Raw genomic sequence first — 23,153 nt, 5'->3', positions numbered from 1 at the left:
CAGGGGGCCTCAAATAATACCACATTTGGATTCTGCCTTAAAAGATAAAGTTTAATACTCACAAAGAGTTTCATAAACTCTTATAAAATATGTTTAGAGAAATGACTCGGCAATTAACAGTGCTTTCTGCCTTTTAGGCAGCCCACAACCACCTGTACCTCTAATTCTAAAGGGGTCTTATTCCCTCTTCTGGCCTCTACAGGCACCCATACACATGGCATACACACATATACATGCACATATCCACATAAATAAAAATACAAATGAATCTTTATACATATAAGTATATATGTGTGTGTATATATATCTTATATATATTATATGTGTATATATATTTTATATCATTTATTTTAAAAAAAGAAAAAAACAATCTCATTTTTCCTATAACTTAAAATTGAGAAGACAGGGTTGGAGAAATGACTCAATGGCTAAGAGCGTTGTTTGCTCTTCCAGAGGTTCTGAGTTCAATCCACAGCAGCCCCGTGGTGGCTCACAACTATCTGTGATGGGATCTGATGCCTTCTTCTGGTGTGCAGATGTACATGAACACAGAGCACTCAAATACAGAAATAAACAAAATTGAGAAGTCATACTTTGCTCTGACAGGGAAAGACTTGGGAGTGATTGCCCTAAAACTGACAAACCATGAGTTTTCAGAAACCGTCAACAGCTTCTATCAGCACATAATCAGCACACGTAATGTTCTACCAAATGTACAGCATGATTTTTTTTTTTTACCATACTTCTAGAGTTTTGAAAAAACAGTGAGCACAAACTGCTTTTATTCTCTAAGACCTCAGAAAGCATTTCTAATACGGAGTTGGCATGACCACCAACGTTTCTAACCTTCTGGAAAAATGGGTTGTCTAGAAGGAACATCAAAAGCCTGTGTCTAAATAGTCAATAAAGGTTTGCTACACAACTAGCCAGAAAATTATCCGGCAGAGTTTTCATTTCCAGATAAAGGTGGTAGAATAAAGTCTCTCTGTTTCCAAGGGTGTGGACGACGAGCAGCTCATGGTCTCTGTTCTTTCAGCAGAAAAACCGACTCTGAAGTTGGCTTTCCTGAGAAAGTGGGAGACGCCAAGACCACGGAGCCTGCAAGGGGAAACCACGAAAAACTCCAAGTTAAAATTCAAGCTTTTGAAGACAAAATAAATGAAGAGGGCAATACTCCTGGTTCTGTCCGGAGATACAGTTTAGGCCACGTCTCTAAGGAAGAACAAAGAAACATTAGATTTGGCAGGTATAACTTTTGCTCAGTCGTCATTTTGAAGTATGAACTCACATTAGATATTGCCTCTTTGCTCGTGGTGTTTGGGGGTATTTTATGTTTTGTTTGGCTTTGTTTTTTAACCTACAGCTTCCCAAAGTTATATCCTTTAATGAATTAAATATTACCCATAGTGCTCTCATTATTCAAGTAACCTTACTATTTACTTAGCACTGTGGTTCTCAACCTTCCTAATGCTATGGCCCTTAAATACAGTTCCTCATGTTGTGATGACTCCCCCACCATAAATTAATTTCATTGCTACTTCATAACTGTAATTTTGCTACTATTATGAATCGTATTTGTCACACGGTTTGGTGGCCCTTGAGTTATCTGGTCTATTAAGAGGTCTCACTCTGGAGGAGGTAAAGTTTTGTTCTAGCATGTCTGTTTCTCCTCGCCATGAGAGCTCCCTTAACTCTTTTACCCTTTCATTATAGGTCCAGGAGTTTGGCTTTGAATACCATGCTCACAAACAGCGTGAGAGCCGAAGATGGGGAAGCTGGAGAAAGGGCAGGAATACAAGCCAGCATCTCTCTTTCAGAGATTGACCCACTTAGCCTCGGAACGGGCAAGTTGCCCCTTAAGATAGACACCCACGGATCACAGCTGAGAAATTCCTCTGCTTCACGCCCACGTATTGTGTATATAGAACCAGAGAACATGACTGAAACCGTTAGAGGAAACATCCAGAAAGACGTTCCGGAGACCACCTCAAGTCCTGTGGAACACCAAGATAAGCTCTACTTGCATTTAAAGGAAAACCTCGGTAAAGTGAAGGCTTATGCCGTGGAAATTGCAAAGAAGGTTCCAGTCCCAGACCAGTGCGACATTGAAGGTAAGTGCTTTGAAGTTCCCACACTCACGAAATTTCAGATGTCAGAGACAAAACTCTCAAGGCACCTAAATATTCACACTCTTTTATGGACTTTTTTCAAAATAGATCATTTGAAAATATCTTCTAGTATCTTTTTTTATTTCCCCTTGAGGAAAGTTGACCCATCTGTTTACTTTCATCGTCTTGATTGTACTTAGATGCTTCTATGTACTCTGAGTTTTGCAAACTATTGTGTTGCTTGATTTCTCATTCCCAATTTATAAAAAGGGAAATGCAGTGACCTTGAAGCAGGCTCCAGGGTCAGGGCATCCAGAGAATGCTTCCAACCATGTAATCAAACAGTGAAGCAATGCATCTCACTGACCGTAGGAGACTGTCCTCTTTCTTATTCCACTGCTCTGTGTCCTGCTCTGGCCCAAGATCTGAGGAACAAACACAGTCCCTGATTTCCTAGAGAGCAGAGTATGGGAGGAACATTGTGAAGCCATGCCAGGAGGCAGTACAGATGACAAGCCAGCGAAAGTGGGGGAACACTGGGACAGCAAAGGGCAAAGTAAAGACAGATTATCAGAGGCTGGCTAGGTCTACCATAGAAACACAGTTCCTATGACCAGTGTCACCAAAGACACAGTCAAAGTCATGATGGAACCAGTCACAATGTGTAGGCTCACACTGTGTAGGATCCTTGGTCCAAAGAAATAATCACCATATATTGAAGTTTTCTCTAATTATAGTTTGGATATTTGGGTCATCACAGATTTTTGTGTTATTTTAATCTCTAAAATTTGACTTACACCAGTCAATAAATCTCCTGACACTCTTTACATTTTACGTCTTTACTCTGTCTCTGAGAAAAAAAAGTTTGAGACACGAATGCAGCAGTATCAGAGTTCCGAGGCAGATCACAGACTGAGCTGGCTTGGATGCCACTGTAGGACTAGAGCTTTTGTTTTTCTCCAACAGTCCTTAGACGGCAGACACCTTCTCCCGGGAGCTAAAGTGAGGTGTCAACATGTCATCTTTCCACAGGAAACAAGCCAGAGAGCCCAGCCCCCTAACCACACAGCAGAAAGGTGGGGATCCCTCAAGGGTCCACTTCCCCATACTCTACTTTCTCCCCTGTTTCCCATCTCCAATCAGAGGAAAGATTGTGTTCTGCTGAGTCAATTGGGGTTCAAATGTAACAAGGAGAACTAGTTGCTCCATCTGTACAGAGGCTGACACTTTCCAACGTCTGTAGGGATCTGAGCAGCCTTCCTAATTTAATTCTCTAGGGGCAAAAATGAAAATGGTGTTGCTTACATTCAAATATAGTCTATATGGTGACATATAGCAGGGTGTGCGGATGCCTAAGATTGGTGACGAGCAATCTGAGCGACCTCTTCATCATTGCTGTTTTGCTGATAATCTGTGAACATAGGTGACCAAGGTCAACAAAGAAAGGAAACGTGAAGTTCAAGGTACCACAAAGGGCATCCATGTCAAAGAGAGAGTAAAACACATTTCACTTTATAGAATAATCAGTACGTGTGTGTGTGTGTGCTTCAAATTTGGCATAAATGTGAAGAGTTTACTATATAATGAGCTCCAATGGTGTTGCAATGTGGAAGAAAACCTACAGAATTACTTCAAACATCCAGTTACAAAGAATTATCACAGAAGTTAAAATTAGCTTTAGACTCAACTAAATGATGTGGCTTTACTTATTTCTCAAATGTTGAATGACTCCATTATCAAAAAAAAAAAAGAAAAGAAAGAAAGAAAGAAAGAAAGAAAGAAAGAAAGAAAGAAAGAAAGAAAGGAAAGGAAAAAACCATAATAATTTTTGATGGTAAAATTTCCAACCAGGGATAACCTAGAATTGAGTGTATATTTTTTTAAGTTGACATTTTGGAATGCATTCACATTTAGCTATTGCCTGGGGAATTCCTATACAGGGACATGTGTAGGGGATAGAATATTTATATGACTCCCTGGTAATACATCCACAAATGAAGTACTTGGCCTGACTGCAGAAGACACAATTTGTATCCCAAAGACCAACCTACACTAGCCAGTCAGTAGACAGCAGCTGTCCTCTGGCTGACTCAAGTTCCCTTGCTTCATAAACCCGCCCAGCAAGGCAGTATCCCATTTCTTTCCTTAAGAACTTAGCGACGAAGCAGGCCGAGAAGTCACGTTAACGTCAAGTGTGTCATTGGCCTAAAAGAAACATTTGGCCTTCCTAAATAAATTATACAAAATAATCAAGAGACAAAGAATAAAAGAAGCCAAAACAAACAAGAACTTTCTGCAGCACTTAACTGAAGAAACAAGCAGTGGGTAACAACAAGAACAGTTAACATTCTGGCATGCTACACACCTTCAGAAATGAGGCGAAACAGCTCCTTCAGGAAATTCTGGACATTAGGTTGGTTCATGGGAGGGGAGGAGGGAAGTTCAGCGTTTTTGATCTACAAAAACACCAGTTTCAGGGGTTTTAACCTGATACTTCAATAATAGCGGTAAAAGCATCACGAAACTGCTGACGTCAGTATGAGTTGACTCAGGAACACAAATAGCGTTTTTAATTCTGACATTGGTCACACTGGGGACCAACAGTAATGGGAACGTGACTCTGTATAAATCTAACATCATCTCCAAGAGAAAAAAAAATGTGTCAAACCCCCAGTCCTACTGAGGTTGGATCATTCTTGATATTGGGTGAGCCAGTTCTCTGATGAGCCTGGATGGCCTTGTTTCTGCTTACCGGCCACTGAAAGTTGTGGATCTGTAAACAAACGTGGCCTAATGTCAGTTATGGGTTATATTTGCGTACAAGACCAGAAAACTGGGTTCATCTGGCAAAGGATGTTTTAAAAGTTTGAATCATTTGTACTCATTAATGTGGGAAAAATAATCAGAGGCCAAAAGCATATACACAGATAATACTTAATAAATCTTTGAAAATCTGGTCCATCTTTGCAAAGAACGTGTGAGCTTGTAAGAGCCCATCAGTGCTACTTTGGCTTACTTTGAAGTGTTTCTTAACGGGATTAAAAATAAGCCCGACTTGCAGAAAGCTTGTTTTTAATCTTCGAGACTGTCCTTCCTTCAATCCATCCACATTAGCAGATTTTTTCTTCGCAGTAAAAAAAAGAAAGAAAGAAAGAAAGAAAGAAAGAAAGAAAGAAAGAAAGAGAAAAAAATCAAGAAATAGCTGGGCGTTGATGGCGCATGCCTTTAATCCCAGCACTCGGGAGGCAGAGGCAGGTGGATCTATGTGAATTCAAGGTCAGCCTGGTCTACAGAGTGAGTTCCAGGACAGCCAGGACCATTACATAGAGAAACCCTGTCTTGAAAAAAAACAAGAAATATTTGTGTGCTTGATTACAAATAAAGCCTCCTAACTTAACACTTTTCCCATATCCCTGTGACTCCACTGCTGCTTTAGTTTCTTCCCCAGTCTTCCCCTTTCTACAGAATTAATCTTAATGTGCTGAAAGTTCCACGATCTACTTCTTTCTCCCACTTGTTCCTCAGTTATGTATTTATTCATCCATATTCTGAGTGCCTGCTACATGACAGCACCATTCTAAGTACCTGAAAAGCTTCAGCGCAATAATCTTGACTTCGTTAAGACTGTGCTACTTAGAAAAGACATGAAATAAACAATAAAAATGAGAAATAAGTTGTCCTGGCTGGTTTGTGTCAACTTGTCAGGAGCTAGAGTTACTGAAAGAAGGGAACCTTGGTGGAGAAAATGCCTCCATGAGATCCGCAGTAAAGCATTTTCTTAATTAGTGATTGATGGGGATGCAGCCCATTGTGATTGGTGCCCCTGGGTTGGTCCTGGGCTCTGTAAGGAAGCAAGCTGAGCAAGCCAGAGGGAGCAAACCAGTAAGCAGCTCCTCTCCGTGGTGTTTGCATCAGCTCCTGCCTCCAGATTCCTGGCCCAGTTTGAGCTCTTAAGCTGACTTACTTCACTGATGAACAGCAATACAGAAATGTAAGCCAAATAAACCCTTTCTTCCCCAAGTTGCTTTGGGTCATGGTGTTTCATCACAGCAATAGAAACCTTGGCTAGGACATAAGCGCAGTAGGGAAGCTGTTAGGACATAGCAAGTGCTCTGATGAAAGAAGAAAGAGAAAACAAACTCAAAGGGGTCGGTCCTTGTATGTCTAGAGTTGCCAGAAGAGATGGGAAGGTTGCAGGGAGAGATGGGAAAGCTGCATGCAGCTCTAAAAAGGACACATCAAAACGCGGCCATCGTTTTTCTGTGAAGAATCAGGTTTCAGTGCCAGTTGAAGAGGAAAGGAGAGGGACAGAGAAACTTAAATACTATACCTTTCTTCAAGATTTGGATTCTTTGGGAACTTGCTATGTAGACCAGGCAGATCTCCAACTCACAGTGATACACCTGCCTCTGCCTCCTGAGTGCTGGGGTTAATGGTGTGTGACACCATGCCTGGCCCAAGGTACGGAATATTTATTTATTTGTCTGTCTGTCTGTCTGTCTTTTTGTTTGTTTTAATCCTCAAAGCAGTTTTCCCTCCCTCCCTTACTCCCATTTCCTCCCCCACATTCCCTCTGCATGCCCCAATCCACTCCTTCTCTGCCTCTGTTCAGAAAGAGGCAGGCTTTCCATGGATGTCAACAAACCATGGCATATCAAGTTGCAGTAAGACTAAGCACATCCCCTTCAAACAGTAATACTTGTTTTCTCCATCTATGGCGATTGACAGTTTAGTTGGGTATAGTAGTCTGGGCTGGTACCCATGGTCTCTTAGAGTCTGCAGCCCTTCTGGCTTTTAGAGTCTCCACTGAGAATTCAGGTCTTACTCTACTAGGTCTGCTTTTATATGTTACTTGGCCTTTTTCCCTTCCAGCTTTTAATATTCTTTTTGGTGCTGTTGTTGTTCTGCACGTTTAGTGTTTTGATTATCATGTGGCAGAAGGACTTTCTTTTTTTATTCAATCTATTTGATGTTCTGCAAGCTTCTTGTACCTTTATAAGTATATCCTTCTTTAAGTTAGGAAAATTTTCTTATTTGATTTTGTTGAATATATTTCTGGGCCTTTGAGCTGAGATTCTTCTCCTTCTTTTATTCCCACTATTCTTGTGTTTGGTCTTTTCATAGTGTTTCAGGAATTTCTTAGATTTAACATTTTCTTTGACCAATGAATCTATTTCTTCTATCATATTTTCAACTCCTGAGATTCACTCTTTCATCTCTTGAAGCCTATTGATGATGCTTGTATCTGTAGTTTCTGTTTGCTTACCCAGATTTTTCATTTCCAGAATTTCCTGTTTGTATTTTCTATATTTCTTCTATTTCCATTTTCAGATCTTGAACCATTTCATTCACCTGCATTTTTGTTCTTTCTTGGCACTCTTTAAGGGATTTATTGATTTCCTCCTATTTTTTTGTTTGTATTTTTCTCGATTTCTTTAAAAGTTTTTTTTCATTTCCTCTTTAAGGACCTCTATCATCTTCATAAAGTTATATTTAAAGTCATTTTCTTGTGCTTCAGCTGTGTTGAAATGTTCAGGTCTTGGTGTCATATGATAGCTGAGTTCTGGTGATGCCACATTGCCCTTTTGGTTATTGATTGTCTTCTTACACTGGTGTGTAAACAAGCATCTGATCTGAGGATGATTATAGGTCTAGGTACTGATCCCTGTGTCCATCCTTTTGGGATGTTCCTTGGTTTCTATTTCCTCTCTGGTCTTCTGACCTAAATGGCCAAGGATTCTGGTGACTAGCAAGTCTTCAGGTTCAGTAGGGTGTCTCTGCTGTGGTTTGGGGACCTTGTGTCCCTAGATCCAGCCTGGTCTCTGTTAAAACAGAGGTCTCCTTTCTAAAATGTAGGCTGGAATATGAAGTCAGGGAGAGAGAGGGGGTACAGTCTGGGGTTTGGGAGCAGATTTTAAGGAGTGCTAACAGGCAGTGGGCAGTACCTTACTACTTGGGGTCCCTAGAACCAACTTGGCCTCTGGTAAAACTGTCAGACCTGTGGGCTGGAGAATGGAGCCCAGACGAGGGTGTGCAGCCTGGAGTTGTTGGGTAGACTTTAAAGAGTATTAGCAGGTGGTGGGCAGTGTCTTATCTGGGGTCCCTAGATCTGGCCAGGCCTCTAATAAAGCCTGTGTCTTCTTAGGATGTTCAGTTTGGAATTTTTAATGAGAAGACTTTGCTTTAGTACTCATGGTGCTGGCAACTTGAGTCCTGGCAGTGACCCCAGGCTCTGAAGCCTCCTGTTTTCACAGCACACTAGCCACAGCTCTGCTGCAAGTCAACCCCATGCCTTGAATAGGTGGCCTCATTTCTGTTTTGGTCGTAACATGCCTCTCCCAAAGGCATACTAAGAGTTTTCAAACTGTGTTGCCTGAAAAGTCTTGGGCCCTTCACAGCAATGAAATGGTGATTTAAGTCAGAGACAAGGTTAAGGGACAATTTAGTCATGTTTGAAGACATTTTTGTTTGGCGCAGTTTGGGACTGGTTGCTATGGGTATCTATTGGCCTTTGCCTGTGGGTGCTGGTAAGCATCTAACGCATAATTTCCGTCTTTCGTTATCTACCCTCTTGTCCTAAGGCAGGGCAGCTCTGATGTATAGGTGGTTTTGCACAACTGGTCGTTCTCATAGATGCTGAAACCAGTCCTACAGCTTAAGGTCATGTGACACACTCTGGACTGCATTACTTCCAATGCCTTTTATGGTCTGCCTGCAATTAAGTTTAAGTGCCTCATTCTGGAGATGGCAGAAGTATGAAACTATTGATACTTGACTTTTAAAAATCAGCTTCAGCTTTATAACTAATTGTATATCTCTAATAAGCATACGCCAAAAGTTACCTTTTCCATATTAGGTCCCTGTCTTTTCCTTCTGTGGTTTTGCTTCTGTTAGGAGAAAACAGACTGCATAATTCAATATTTTTTGAGATTTTTCTCACTATTTGCTTAAATTTATTAATTAATATGCATTAAATGGCAATCGTAATTAGCATTTTGGCGTATTGTGTCTTTATTTACTGTTCCTTTTCCAATACATTTGTTTACCTTCCTAAGTTGCACCAAATCTACAAACAAAAAATACGTTTTTTAAAAAGAGAGAGGTGATTCATTCAATGTGAAAACCAAACTAAATAAGTGCAGAAAATTAAGCTAGTCCGTTAGTTGAGTTCGTTTCAGACATTTATATGTGAAGAGCTTTCCAATGCTGAATGTGACCTTCTCAATCACAATCACAATTAATTACAATCACCAGTTGACCTCCGAGTAGCCAAATGGTGACGGAAAGGAAGGAAGCAGTATCGGCCAGAAAGTCTTGAGCATCTGTAAATTAAAGGACTCTAATAGCTTGGGGAAGGGTGGGAAGAAAGTTACCTTGCTATGTCCTAAAGCCAGGAATGAAAGGGTCTGTCAGATCCTCGTAGTATAGAAAGTAACTTTTATGGAAAAGAAACGTGTGGTTTGGCTGAGTCCGTCCTTCTCTCTATGGTGCCAAGGTTAGCTGTTTAGACTCTTCACAGCACTGGCTTTGTGTCCCTAGGCATCCTCGAATATGCATTTTAAGAAAGACAATTGGGCTTAGAAGGCAGGAAACTCACATCTGGGGATATGTTTAAATTTGGGTATTGTGTCCTGATCCTCTATAAACATGGTATTTATTTCTTTATGGATGATAATTTTGTAAGTCTCAAAATACCCTTGCATCAAATGTGTCTTAATAATACCCCTCTGAGTTGTGTATAAGGTAAAAGATGTGGATTACATTTCACTTCAAGAATGCAGAGAATTAAAATTAAGCAAAAATACGTTGGACGCAATATGTTCTCCTAACCTCAAACATTGAACAGTGAGTGAGACAAATACAGTTTCATCTTCACTGATCTTTAGTGACTGATCCACTTGGCTCTCACTCCTCTTGATGGGAACTATCATTGTGCTCTAAGTCACCATTTTCCCATTGAATACATGATATGCTCTTTTCTAAGTTCCTACACAAAGAGCCTTGGACACACTTAAATAGACTCCATCTTTGCAGTTAATGTTGACCATTAATCCCATGCCTACATCCTTGTTCTAGTTTCCTTCTATTGCCGCAATGCAACACTCTAACCAAAGACATTTTGGCAAAGAAAAGGGTTTATTTTGTCTTGTACTTCCAGGCCACAGTCCATCACTGAGGGATGTCAGGACAGGAACTCAAAGCAGGAGCCTGAAGGCAGGTCGCTTGCTACCTTGACCAAATAACCAAGAGAGTACAGCTGAAACCTTGGAGGATGATGCTTGCTAACTGGCTCTCTGGCTTGCAAATTAGCCTGTGTTTAACTAGCTGCATTAGCCTTGGCCCACCTACCTGAAGAATGGTGCCATCCACAGGGAACTGAGCCCTCTGGATGACTCTACGCCATGTCAAGTTGACAATTAGGCCTAACCAGGACAGTCCTTGTCAAATCTTCCTGTAGAAGTTTTATTTTACAATTATGCCACTTTGGGAATTTTGATTTGTTCTTTTATTCAGCAAAGTCTTCAAACTTGTATAAATAATTAAGTCTACTGTAAAAGACTCAAGACCAACATTCTTCACATTCATGCAGAATTGCTATTCTCCTTATAGTTCAAGTCTCAATAGATCAAATATCAAATATGTATTAACTATTTAAGATATGTGTTATTTTTTTTAATTGTGTCATGTTTGACTTTGAGTTCCCTGGTTGACTTTTGAACTTATCTACAGCAGGAATAATTCTTCTATTTCCTTGAAGTAATTCAGCAATTATATGAATAAGAACTGTTTGAGAATTTAAATACTAAAATATGAGGAAAATCCCAAAAGAAAAAAGAAATAGAATAGCATGTTTTCACCCATGGTTGGTTAAATTATTATCTGCAAATACGTTTAATGTCATTGATGATGCCCTAATGGTTAAGGAACCATCTAGTTCCAAACCAGAAAGTGAGTTTTCAAACATTTGAGGCTTAAGAAATCCCCAAACGTTTTTACCAACTAATATTTTTGTCAACTTTTGAACTCAAGCTCATTTTTAAAGCATGTAATCCATATGTTTCAAATTCATTTTTACTTTATCCATCAAGACTTGGGACTCTCATCTAATCTCCATGGGCCATTTCCCCAGAGCAGAAATCTTACCATGAACTGAGTTCGCCCAGGGTTCAGAAGTGCCCAGACTCACAGCGTCAGAATGTAACCATCCTGAAGCAAAAGGAATTCTTTTTACTTTTGATCCCAGGCCTCTCCTTCCACTTCCTGCCCAGTCAAATAGTAAGAACTTGACATGGAGTCAGCTGGTCATGAGCAAGGTTTGTGTGGGGAGATGGGAACGCTCATTTGTCATAGGTAGGATTGCCTCGGAATACCCGCAATAACATATGAAGGGCATTACATGCAATAAACAAGTCTCAATGTTGTAGAAAACTTCAATAGCCTTTTCTAATCCCCCCTGCCATTTCCACTTCTGCAGAAGCCTAAGCCGCTTCTATTCACAGTGCAACCTTTGTCTCCTCCAGACCCAGAGGCTGAGGTTTTCCGGGCAGGTGATGGTGATTCTTGGCTCTTGTTGAGTAACTGAACTCCATTAGTGATTCGTGAAAGTGGAGCAGAAACACGGGGTGAGGCAGCTAGGTGGGTGGAAATGCAGGCTCCATAACCATGTGTGATCCAGCGGTCTCTGCTCCCACTTCACCCCTGCATCCCAGGGCCTCCTCTACAGTAAAAAAGACAGAGATTGAGATACAAACTCAGAAGGTCATCTCCCCAGGACACTAACACATTATCAACTAATTCTTCAAAACGGGAGCTGCTAGTCTACAAGCACTTGACGCCTTTCATACGCAATTTTTATATATAATTTTATCATTACTTATTTTTGTGTGGGTGGAGGGGTGTTTTCCTGCATGTATATCTGTGCACCACATGTGAGCAGGGTGCTCCCGGAGGCTAGGAGAAGGTATTAAAAAGAGTTGTGAGCTACCATGTGGCTGCTGGGAACCAAACCTGAGTCCTTTGGAAGAGCAGCCAGTGATCGTAACTGCTAAGACACCTCTCCAGCCCCCATACACAATCAGTCTCTAAGTATTTTGCATTTCTGATGCTGATATTACTTGAAATCATTTTATGCATGAAATAAATTTAACCGATGACTAAACCCTTAAGACATCAAGTCCACAGTATGTTAGCCCAATTCTCATCCATTTTCTGGTGGGAAAAAAAAATTCCTACTGAAGATATTTTTATTATTATAAAAACATAATGTTCACTTTAAAAATTTGAAAAATCATAGAGAAGGCTTAGAAATCGCTTTAATTTTACCAGTTAACCCATGTTAGAAATTTTACTTATTCCTAATGTTTTTCATTTAAGTTTTAGTTACTCTTTGATAATTTCATACACAAATATGATGTATTTAGATCATACACATCCCCAGTTCCCTCTCCAATTTCTCCCCGGCTCCCACACCCCTTTCCTCACTCCTCCCATTCATCCAAACAAGGGATAGCACCAAAACATCCGCTAGAGAGAAATAATATTCACAGAATTAGTACATGCTTCTGGGTGACTCCATCTATGGTTCATGAGGAGGGTTCCAAAGAGTTCTGTTGAAGCCTTCCAGAGATCACTGGAGGAGTAGAGGGGCAGTCTGCTCCACATGTCCGCATGTAATCAGTCTGGGCTGCCACATTTAGCTCACCCTCAAAGCTCTAGGTATATAAATAATGGGGCGGGAGTGTGTGTCCTGACGCTAACTAAATACTTTGGTATTCATAACATATGTGGAAAGAAAAGAATAATGCCAACAATAACCAGCAGCTTAGTTTACAATATTCATACTGCCCTTAGGCTGTCTCAAAGCCCATCTCTTTCTTTCCCCTAATGACCCACGGAAATATTTGTTAATATTTGCACAGACTCAGTATCACTGATAAGAGGCTTTTAAGTGAGGAAGAGACAGAAAGCTAGAAGACCAGGAGGGACAGGAAGGATATTTCTAGGAGGCTGACTTGTGCAGTTAGCTCTCAGTCCACCCAGGGAGTGACCAGATGGAGAAAGTCTGGTGGCTTCGGTGCCCGGTGGGCTACACAAAGCACAGACAAAGTGCTATGTTAGGGACTGGTGTGTTTGGTAGCGAGAGATGTGAACGTGGAGGGTATTGTGGTCTTCACCAACTGAACTTCACTAACAGGCTTCAGTAACCAATCCTGGAACTCACGTCCTTTTTCCCCAGCATCAGATTGACAGACCTGATGAGAGAAAGGGAAGAAAACAGAGTGGACTGATGGTTTTGTAGAGAGCCTCTACTTTTTGTCCTGTTTCCCTCTTTTATCCCCAAGCAGACACTGGTTATTTTCCAGCCCAGCGCTCACTATTCAGAAGCAAAGCATCTTAGCTTCCAGGTTATTACGACCGCCAGGACATGCCCATCCTCTCTTTGGTTTGACTTCCTTCCTCACGGTGAATCTTCAGTATTCTGTCTCTCTTTGACGTTCTCTGTATTTCATGGTCTTTGAGCTTCTTTGTCACAACCACAATTCCTGTCCTTCTTCACGTGGTGGCTCTACTTCTTTGGGAAGGTCAAGGAGAAAACACATCCCAGTACTTCACCACCACAGACACTGACTTTTCCACAGAGAGCTTTCGGAGATCATCTCACTGACTCTGAGGGGAAGTTTAGAGCAAACGCCCAGGCTCCAGCCACTGCCCCAATCTTCCAACTGAAGAGAAGGGTAATGGTGAAAAGGGAAGAAAGGAGATTGGAGCAGTGTGGCCCCATTGGGAAGTATAGATTAAAGGGCTCAGTGGCTCCAAATCCACAGCCGGGGCACTGCCGTAGCTTTAAACAGAGAGGCAGACGACAAGGACTATGTTTAAATGAGCAGCCTTTGGCATTGTTGCCTGGAGCTTCTGATTCCCAAGGTGGTTGGAGACAGCCCTCGTTGCCTGAAGGGGGCAGTGTGGTTCCCACAAGTGACACCGCCTCTCCAGGATGCCGTGGCCACAATGATATCACAGACAATTGCTCACCATTGTTTGGGGTACCCTACCCAGTGCTTAGGGTGTGTGGGGGCAATTTCAGTCTCTTGCAGTGAAGATCTCTATTAATCTGACGTGGTGCCAATGGTATCCAAGGAAGCTGCAGGTTTGGATGCCACTGGGGATCCAAAAAAAAAAAAAGAAAAAGAAAAAAAAACCACCAAAAAACAGACACTGTAAGTGGTGCATTTGAGAAACTGAAGGTAATAGGTACAAATGAAGGTGGAGAGGTCTCACTTTTATGCTGCGTTTAGTTGCCTATCATAATAACATGAATGAAGGTGATTGGGTGAAGAAGTGTGTGTGTGGTGTTCATAAGTGCAGATGTCCATGGAAGCCAGAACCATCAGATCCCTCTAGAGCTGGAGTTATAGACAGTTGGTGCCGGGAACCAAACGTGGGTCCACTGGAAGAGCGGCACGTGCCCCCATAACTATCGGGCCATCTCTTCAGCCCTCTGATTTCAGTTTTGACAGAACAGCAAACCAAATCAAACTCAGCAGCCCTTGCTCCCCAAATGGATTAGGGGAGGCAGGAAATAAACTGTGCCCTTCCTGAATGGAAAGCAGGTGCCATCACTCATCCACAGCGGTTCCTGTTCTTCACGGCACGTCCGGCTCCAGGCAGTGGGATTTTGTATCAGTGCAGATCATGAAGGTCCCAGCACACTCTGAACCCCCTGTAAGGACATCCACAGCCAGCCTCAGCTGTTAATCTTTGGATTTATACTGTGTGATACTTAAATTGGGGAAAACATCAGCTCCCCAAGTCAGAAGAGGATGAAATAGTGGGCATTTGCCATGTGAGACCTGCAGGAAGAGCTCTGAGAACCTCGCTCAGAATAAGGGCCCCTGGTTCACATGGACAAATAAAACAGCAATAAAATTAGTTTACATTGCTGGCTTCTCAAAAACTCAAAAAGAGAACTGCCACGTGACCCCATTCATCACTCCTGGGTTTCTACTCGAAAAACTCTGTATCAGACCACAGAGATGTCGTCACATCCATGTTCATTGCTGCTCTGTTCAAGGAGGTGAGGGAGTGAGACCAGCCCAGCTATCCAGCATCAGATGAATGGATAATGAAGATGTGGCACATCTGTGTACATAATTGAATTTTATTTAGTCTTAAAGGAAAAAGTAAAATCATAAAATATGCAGGGAAATGGGTAGAACGGGGAAGAATTACATCGTCAAGTAACCCAGACTGAAAAGCGCAAAACCCACACACCCTCTCTCCTGTGTGGACACTGGATTATGTTTGTATGCATGTTTACAAGTGAAGGTGCGTGCAGTCTAGGCTATGACACCAGAAAGGGTGACGGTACATGTGAGACACGAAACTGGGGAAAAGGACATTATGGGGTATGGAGACATACAGGGGACTCGGGAGCAGGAGGGAGGATGATAGGGAAAGAAAATCAACAAAATCAAATTTTATTTTAAAATTCTACGATGAAACCCATACTGTGTGTTAGGAAAAATCTTAAGACAGGCCTCTCCATCTATGCAAAATAACTCCAATTAGACCAGATTAGGCCAAATCAAAGATGCTCACGTTTAATGAATGGCACTCTTGGGTGGCCAGGAGCATAGGGTGGGGGTTTGGGGGCTGGAGACTGGGCGGCAGAGAGGGAGAGCACACACAAAGCCTGAAGACCTCGTGTTCTTTTTTCCAGCACAAGCCTAAATAGCCTGTGGGTGTGGTCCTGGCCCTCCCTGGGGAGGGGTCAGCGTTTGGCAGGCTTTCCTGGAGGTGGAGCCCAGCTCAAGGCAACTCCCAAGGGGAGGGGCCTGAGATGGAGCTTTCTGCTCCATTGGCGCCCCAAGGATGAATGCCAAGGACTGAGGTGACGGCCCCCAACTTAATATTACACTGTGCATGCTAATTAAAATTAAGACTTATTTTAGTTGGACAGTGGTGGAGCAGGATTTTAATCCCAGCACTCAGGAGGCAGAGGCCAGCCTGTTCTACAGAGCCAGTTACAGAAAAGCTAAAGAAATCGAAAAGCAAACAAACAAGCAAACAAAAGATTTACTTTAAAAAATAAACAAAACTACGTCTATAAGATTTTGCTCCCCTCCTTCCCGCCATTCTGTTCTTAGCATACAACATAGACCCGCAGTTCCCGGATCTGTTTGGGTTCAGCTGCTTTCTGGCGACTGTGACATCTGAAAGCTGGGGAGTCTTTTGTGTAGTGGCTGGGGTACAGCCTACCCTGTGGCCAGAGGTAATTTTCAGTGCTCTGTTCTGCAAGATGGTAGAAGACCTCAGCAGTCACATGGCCTAAGCTGACTTTGAGTCATCCAGCAGAGACATGGGTTATATGGATTTAAAAGAAAGGGGTGGGAGGATGAAGGAAAAGGAGAGGGAGAGGGAGATGAAGGCCATTAGGTTTGATGTAGTTGTTAAGGGCTGCGTGATTGTGGCCCAGCCCCTTCCTTCCTTCACATGATCCATTATAGATCATTTTCCAGGGTCTATCTCCAACCCAGATCCAGATCCAGATGACCTGTGTCTATGTGGTGTGCTTATTAATAGCAAAAACAATTAATTTCAATTTATGGTACATGGTGGATAGTAACTGAATAAGATAACAAATGATTTTTCCCCTTTTTGGTGTTTTGAGACAGGGTTTCTTGGTAGCCTTGGCTGTCCTAGAACTGGCTCTGTAGACCAGGCTGATCTTGAACTCACAGAAATCCCCCTGCCTCTGCTTCTCAGAGTGCTTCAATTAAAGGCGTGCACCACCACTGCCTGGCTGGAATAACTTTTTATTTGATCCTGATGACAAGTTTTTAGTGTAGCTGTTGCTGTCCTGGTTTTATTTGACAAACCTAAAAGTCAATCCAAGATCAGGTAGCCAGTAGGTAGCACAATTAGGCACAATTAGGACTTGCTCCTGACTCATAGCTATGCCCCTGCCTCTTGTTCCCATACTTTCTCAGACATGTGTTCTCATCCCTGCCCAATGCCTACGACCAGGCTGTTGATCCTCGAGAGCCTTTAGTTCTAACCCCCCTGCCTGCAGTGACACCCACATGCGTATCCTCGTCCCTGCACCAATGCTGGTACCAGGATGTGGCTCCTTTAGGTTCCTCAGCTTCAATCACCAAGGCTAACTCCTCTGCTGTCAGTGATTGCTAGGGCTCTTTATTTCATGCTAACCCTCATATTGTTCACTTTTTTTTATATCCATACACTTGAAATATACACGTTTTTATAGTATGACCTTTTGTTTGGAGACAGGGGTTCTAAATCTGGTACCCAAATTCACAGGATGTCTCCAGAATTGGCTGCACAGGGTTAGTTCCTTTCTGTCCAGTGAATCTTAGTTAGCAGCATTTACTTGAACAAGAGGCCACCTAACTTTCTCCTGACAGCCACATCATTATTAAGTCAACACAGAAGTAGTGACTGTCGTGGGAAAGCCGGGCTCCTTAGGACTCAAAGAACAAGCGCTAACGAGAGCGTCAGAGTTTGACATGCGCTCTGTGGAGGTGCAACAGACTTCCCAACTCTGTCAGTCCCTTGGCCAAGACACTGCCGTACAGCCGCTGGAACACGAGGTCTTAATTCAGAGCGTCCAGCTGGAGACAGAGGAGGCAGACGAATCACACCCAGCCTTCCTTACGCTTGTCCCTTCCTCTTCAGAGAGAAAAACGTCAAGAGGCTCGTTTTAGTGGAGTCTAATCATAAAATTTTCTAAAATGTTCTCTTCCTCAAATCTGCTTGCTGTTACGTATTATGCAGAATTGCAAAGTAATTGGTAGCACGTGGACGGTGCCTGCAGGAGTCACAACGTGGGCCGTTGCCTGCAGGGGATCCCCACTTGCCAGCCTCATTTGCCTCTGCATGACTTTTGATAAGCCTCTGCTTGATAGAGCCAAATATTTATTTATGACATATGGCCTCCCACTGACGCACTGTAACCACAGAGAGACTCTGTATCATTGCCAGAAATCAACTGTATTAGTATTATGTGGGGGGAAAGGCATGTATTTGATTTAAAGTTCATATAAATTCCAGAAGCGCTTTCGTGTCTGCAAACTCTGAGATCTCCTATGAGAATATCCTAAATCTATCTCTGACTTTGTTTGATGTGGACTGTTCTCTTACATCTTCATGTTTGGAGACCTAGCTCGTTATTGACAACCAAGCTCCTAACATAAGAGATGTTGGGTAGCATTTAAGATTCCAGCAATAATACCTTTCATCTGATAGCATTGGAAAAATTAAGTAGAATCCAGCATGTAAAAATGTAGAAGTCAATCCATGATTGCCGCTACTGTCTAGGACTTCATACCGTGCTAGCACATACAGTCTCAACCTGCACTCACAACATTCATTCCTCCATTTATTCTTGAGTGCATAAATGTCTGATTCTCCACTGTTTCAGCCCCATATCACCCTCCCACCACTTTTTTGTCCTTAAGGAATGATCTCAGGTAATTAATTTTCACGTTGAGATTGCCTCTCAAATGAGACCAGGTCAGAGCACAGAAGCCTACATTTCTGACAGGAGTTTATTGGAAGCTATCTTTATGACTCACACACAGCCAAAAGGACAGCACCAACAGTTGGCAGCTCACTACCCACTGCCGGTAGATTCTGCATGTCCTCTATTGACTTATTGAGCTTATCCTCTGAAATCGCCAGTTCAATGTTTCCAATGAGATGACTATGGCATGGTGACATGCAGACCTTTGTGTTGACTTCATGGCTTCCATGTCTCTGGAAGTTGCTTGATCTTTTTATCATAGCATGGTACTTAAAAGAAGATAAACGTTGACAGAATACAACCTGTTTAAACCAAATTCATTTACATTACATTCCACTTACATACACTTAAAATATGTGCCCTCCATGAAATGGATCCACTCCAAAATATAGAGTTGTATAGAGTCATTAGCTTGCCATCTGAAAACTCAAGAACTGTTCCTAAAGGTGCTTGTGTGTTGGGTCATAAAGCATAACTAATGTTCAATGCTATATTATTTCTAGATACCGTGAAAAGTTGTGTGGCAAAGCTGTTCTTTACCTGTTCCTTAAAGGGTCAGTACTGCCTGTACAGCAAGTCCAGCTTCACCCTCATCAGCCAAGCCCCCCAGCCATGGATCCAGATCATGTTTCTCTTCCAGCAGGTGTGTATAACTCATGCTCACTGGGCTCCTGAATGAGCTGCTAGGATGTGTGGTTACAATTGTATTTATTGCATTATTAATAATTTTGCCAAAAATGGTGTGTAGATAACAGCATATTTGCATTCATTCTTAGGATATATTTTTTTATATTTTAATACCATTTCCTTAAAAAAGATACTGAATCATTAATCAGCAAGTCAAACCTATTCTCATCTTACATACCTTAGCTTTGACAGAGAAGTGGTGGGGGGGAGAAGGGGTGGGCACCACAGCACAGCATTTGACTGCATCATGCAAGCCCTAGGCTCAACCCTCAGAACCGAAGTTTTAAGAAAATTACTTTATGTTGAGTAGCAGTAAAAGTGGCTTATTTGGGAGGACGCCTACGATCTGTAGAGTAACTCTTTACCTTCTTCTACAATCCAGTTAATTTTAGTGTAAGCATATTGTTTTTGACATTGTTAAGATTCTGAAATCCACTTTCTCCTGGTGAATATCTGTACGCAGAAGAAATTACATGAAGAAATATTTTCAACTTAACAATAAAGAATTTTATGACAAAATGGCAACATGAAAAGAGACCCTTATTTAGAAATGTTCCCTAGAAACATTAAATTTACACTTGAAATGTAAGTGTAGATTGTGAGATGTCAGTACCAGACGAGATCTTAAAGATTGTTTTTATTGATTAAGGAAACTGAAGGGCAGAACTCAGATCATTGGATCTCTAACACAGTGATCTTTTCATTGTTGCCTGTGTGTTGTAAAGGATTAGTTAAGGATGTATTAAATTTGTTTATGCTGTGGAACATTTGTTTGATGATGCAAAGATGTGTTGCATTCTTTAACGTTGCATTTGTTTAACTCAGAAGCTGTGTTACTTTGCCTGTCTAAAACACCTGATTGGTCTAATAAAGAGCTGAACAGCTAAGAAGAGCTAAGCAGGAGAAAGGATAGGTGGGGCTGGCAGGCAGAGAGAATAAACGGGAAGAGAAATTTGGGAGGAGAAGATCTAGGAGCAAGAGAAAGAGGAAGACTCCAGGGGCCAGTCACCCAGCTCCACAGCAAGCCACAGAGTAAGAAGTAAAGAAAGGTATGCAAACTAAAGATAAAAGCCCAGAGCCAAAAGGTTGACAGGATAAATTAAGCAAGAAAAGCTGGCTAGAAATAAACCAAGCTAAGACCAGGCATTTCTAAGTAAGAATAGAACTCCGTGTATTTATTTGAGAGCTGGGTGGCAGGCCCCCAGAGTCAAAGAGTAAAAAATGACCAACTCCTGTGTTTTGAAAACAAAATGGGAAATCTTTGCAGGGTGGGAAGAAGTTGAAAATGCAGGATCTGAGTCTTATAATATGATTGAAAATTAAGCCAAGTGATTCGACCATATAATTACTTTAGTCAATAAAATACGTCTATAATAGTACCTATAAAAGTCACCTGGGGTGGTGAGGTGGCTCTGGTGACCCGAGTTTAATTCATTGGATCCATGTGGAAGAAGACCAACTTCCACAAGTTTTCTTTTGTTATGCACATCTGTATAACATAATATGTGTGTGCCCATACAATGCACACACATAAATAATAATCTTTTTTAATTTAATAAAATATTTGAAAATTACATGTGGACAATGCCTTTTGTAGACATCATAGGTTGTCAAATATAAAGCCCACAGCCCAATATAGGTTACCTCTTTTCAAATTATTGGCCAGTGAGGTCTCAAAGACTCCTAAACATTACAAGCTATTGCTATTACTTGTGTTTCCCTCTAAAACAATGGTTTTCAGTCTTTCTCATGCTGTGACCCTTTAATACAGTTCCTCATGTTGGGGTGACCTCCAACCATAAAATTATTTTTGTTGCCACTTCATAACTGCAGCTTTTCTACTGTTATGAATCATAATACAAATATTTTGAGTGAAAGAGGTTTGTCAAGGGGGCTGCAACCCACATGTTGAGAACAGCATGCTCTAGCACATCATAAGACTGAACTGCTGAAGACATCACACACTCAAATTCAAGAATATGGAAAAATCAAGCTGGTACCGACTCGGAGACTTTGTCCCTACTGGTTAGCTTCACAGTGCTGAAAGACAGTCTACGTATCACCTAGGGGAAAATCATCATCAACCTTACCCAACTAAGTTCTGCAAGCTACAGCATCTGGCCTGCAAAGATTACACACTGATGCAGTAGTGGCACAAATATCGGAGCAACCAAATATCTTCTGATTGGATTTAGGGCCCACTCCACAAGATGGAACTCATGCCTGGCTTCATTAGCAGGGTCAAGAACCCACTGTTAGGTAAAGAACAGGCTCTTGGGGAGAAAAATACTATGATTTTTCTGCTAAAGTGGCATAGCATTAAACTGTCTCTTAATGACTTATTGTGATACCAATAGAATGGTGTATCACCCAACCATTATCAAAGAAGCTTCTTTTTTACAGTAGATGGCAACAAACAGCTAACACAGAGACTCACAATTGACCAACATGTAAAACATAAAAGCCTGGAATGCTCAGCCCTAAATTTATATCTGTACTGGGTGGTTTTGTATGTCAACTTGATACAAGCTGTAGCGTCATCAAAGAGGAAGGAGCCTCGGTTGAGCAAATGCCTCCATGAGATTCAGCTGTAAGACACTTTGTCATTTAGTGATCAATGGGGAAGGGTCCAGCCCATGGTGGGTGGTGCCATCCCTGGGCTGCTGGTCCTGGGTTCTCTAAGAAAAAGGCTGGGCAAGCCATGGGAAGCAGGCCAGTAAGCAGTTCCCCTCCATGACTTCGGCATCAGCTTCTGCCTCCAGGATCCTTCCCTGTTTCAGTTCCAATCCTGACTTTCTTCAGTGATGAAGTGTAAGCCAAATAAACCCTTCCCTCCCCAAGTTTTGCATTTTGGTCATGGTGTTTTGTCCAACAATAGAATCCCTAACTAGGACAATATTATACTTCCTCCCGAGGCCAGTATCTGATGGAAGAAAGGGCAGAATGGTTTTAAAAGCCAGATGTCATGGATGACCACAGCAAAACAGTGTTCTCCAGACACAGCATAGCAGCTGCACATCAGTCCATGGTGGTTGCAACATTTTCCACAAGATCAGGCAAGACAAAACCACAGCACAGAGGATGGAGATGTCACAAAGCCCCACTCCTAGTTGAGAAGCTATTGGCAATTGATGGGTGCTTCGAGAGGATTAGTTAGCTTTCCTTGGATGCAGCCCCTGAGTGCTGCAATAAAACTTTATTTACAAAAAAAGAAAAAGAACACTTAATAATATCTTGCAAAGAACAGCTCATACTTTGGGATGACCAAATTGCACATAAACATAAAAATAACATTAATTTTTTTGAAATAATAATATTCATTTTCCTACACTAATTTTTTTTCAAATAGTTTTCATCAGTGATTTTGTGTTTGGCTCCATGTTTGGCTTTGTTCTTAACTTTCTGAAGAAAACTTTTTTCACTCTTTCAATTTTGTTTTATTGAATGTCTGATTCTTTCTCCTCCTCTTTAAGGATATTCACCAGAAAGTATCTCTTTGTAATGTTTTCTTTGAGCTTATTCTACTGCCTTGCTTTCTCTTTGCTCATACCTATGATTTATGCAATCTGGGTAAATCCTGGCTTGGGGCAAAGCCACAACATCACTTCCATTTATTTAGTAATTACAAACTCTTCACTGGTCTTGTACACTTGGCCATCTCCCACTGTCAGGTCAACTTCCCAAGTTCGTTGAGTTCTCAGACTCAGACCCAGTCCTCTTTGGAATAATGACCCATTAAATCAAGCCCCCTCTTCTGGAAACAAAAAGCCATGTACTGTATGATTCAGACAATAATCAGAAAAATCCAGGGTGTG

At 41.7% G+C, this 23,153-nt stretch overlaps 1 protein-coding gene across 1 annotated transcript in view; it reads left to right on the top strand.

Moving 5' to 3' along the window:
* The window catches only part of Veph1 (ventricular zone expressed PH domain containing 1), a 172,911-nt gene that overhangs the window by 98,175 nt on the left and 51,583 nt on the right, over positions 1-23,153 (top strand). Inside the window, exons 8-10 of the mRNA XM_005344073.3 lie at positions 1,037-1,246; positions 1,714-2,111; positions 19,155-19,294. Coding sequence (XP_005344130.1) covers positions 1,037-1,246; positions 1,714-2,111; positions 19,155-19,294 — 748 coding nt within the window. The remainder of the gene's footprint in view (positions 1-1,036; positions 1,247-1,713; positions 2,112-19,154; positions 19,295-23,153) is intronic.

Source organism: Microtus ochrogaster, chromosome 1 (genome assembly GCF_000317375.1).
Source record: "Microtus ochrogaster isolate Prairie Vole_2 chromosome 1, MicOch1.0, whole genome shotgun sequence".
In the NCBI taxonomy this organism is placed as follows: domain Eukaryota; kingdom Metazoa; phylum Chordata; class Mammalia; order Rodentia; family Cricetidae; genus Microtus; species Microtus ochrogaster.
The sequence above is the reverse complement of the archived record's forward strand: the minus strand, read 5'-3'. Positions and strand labels throughout refer to the sequence as shown.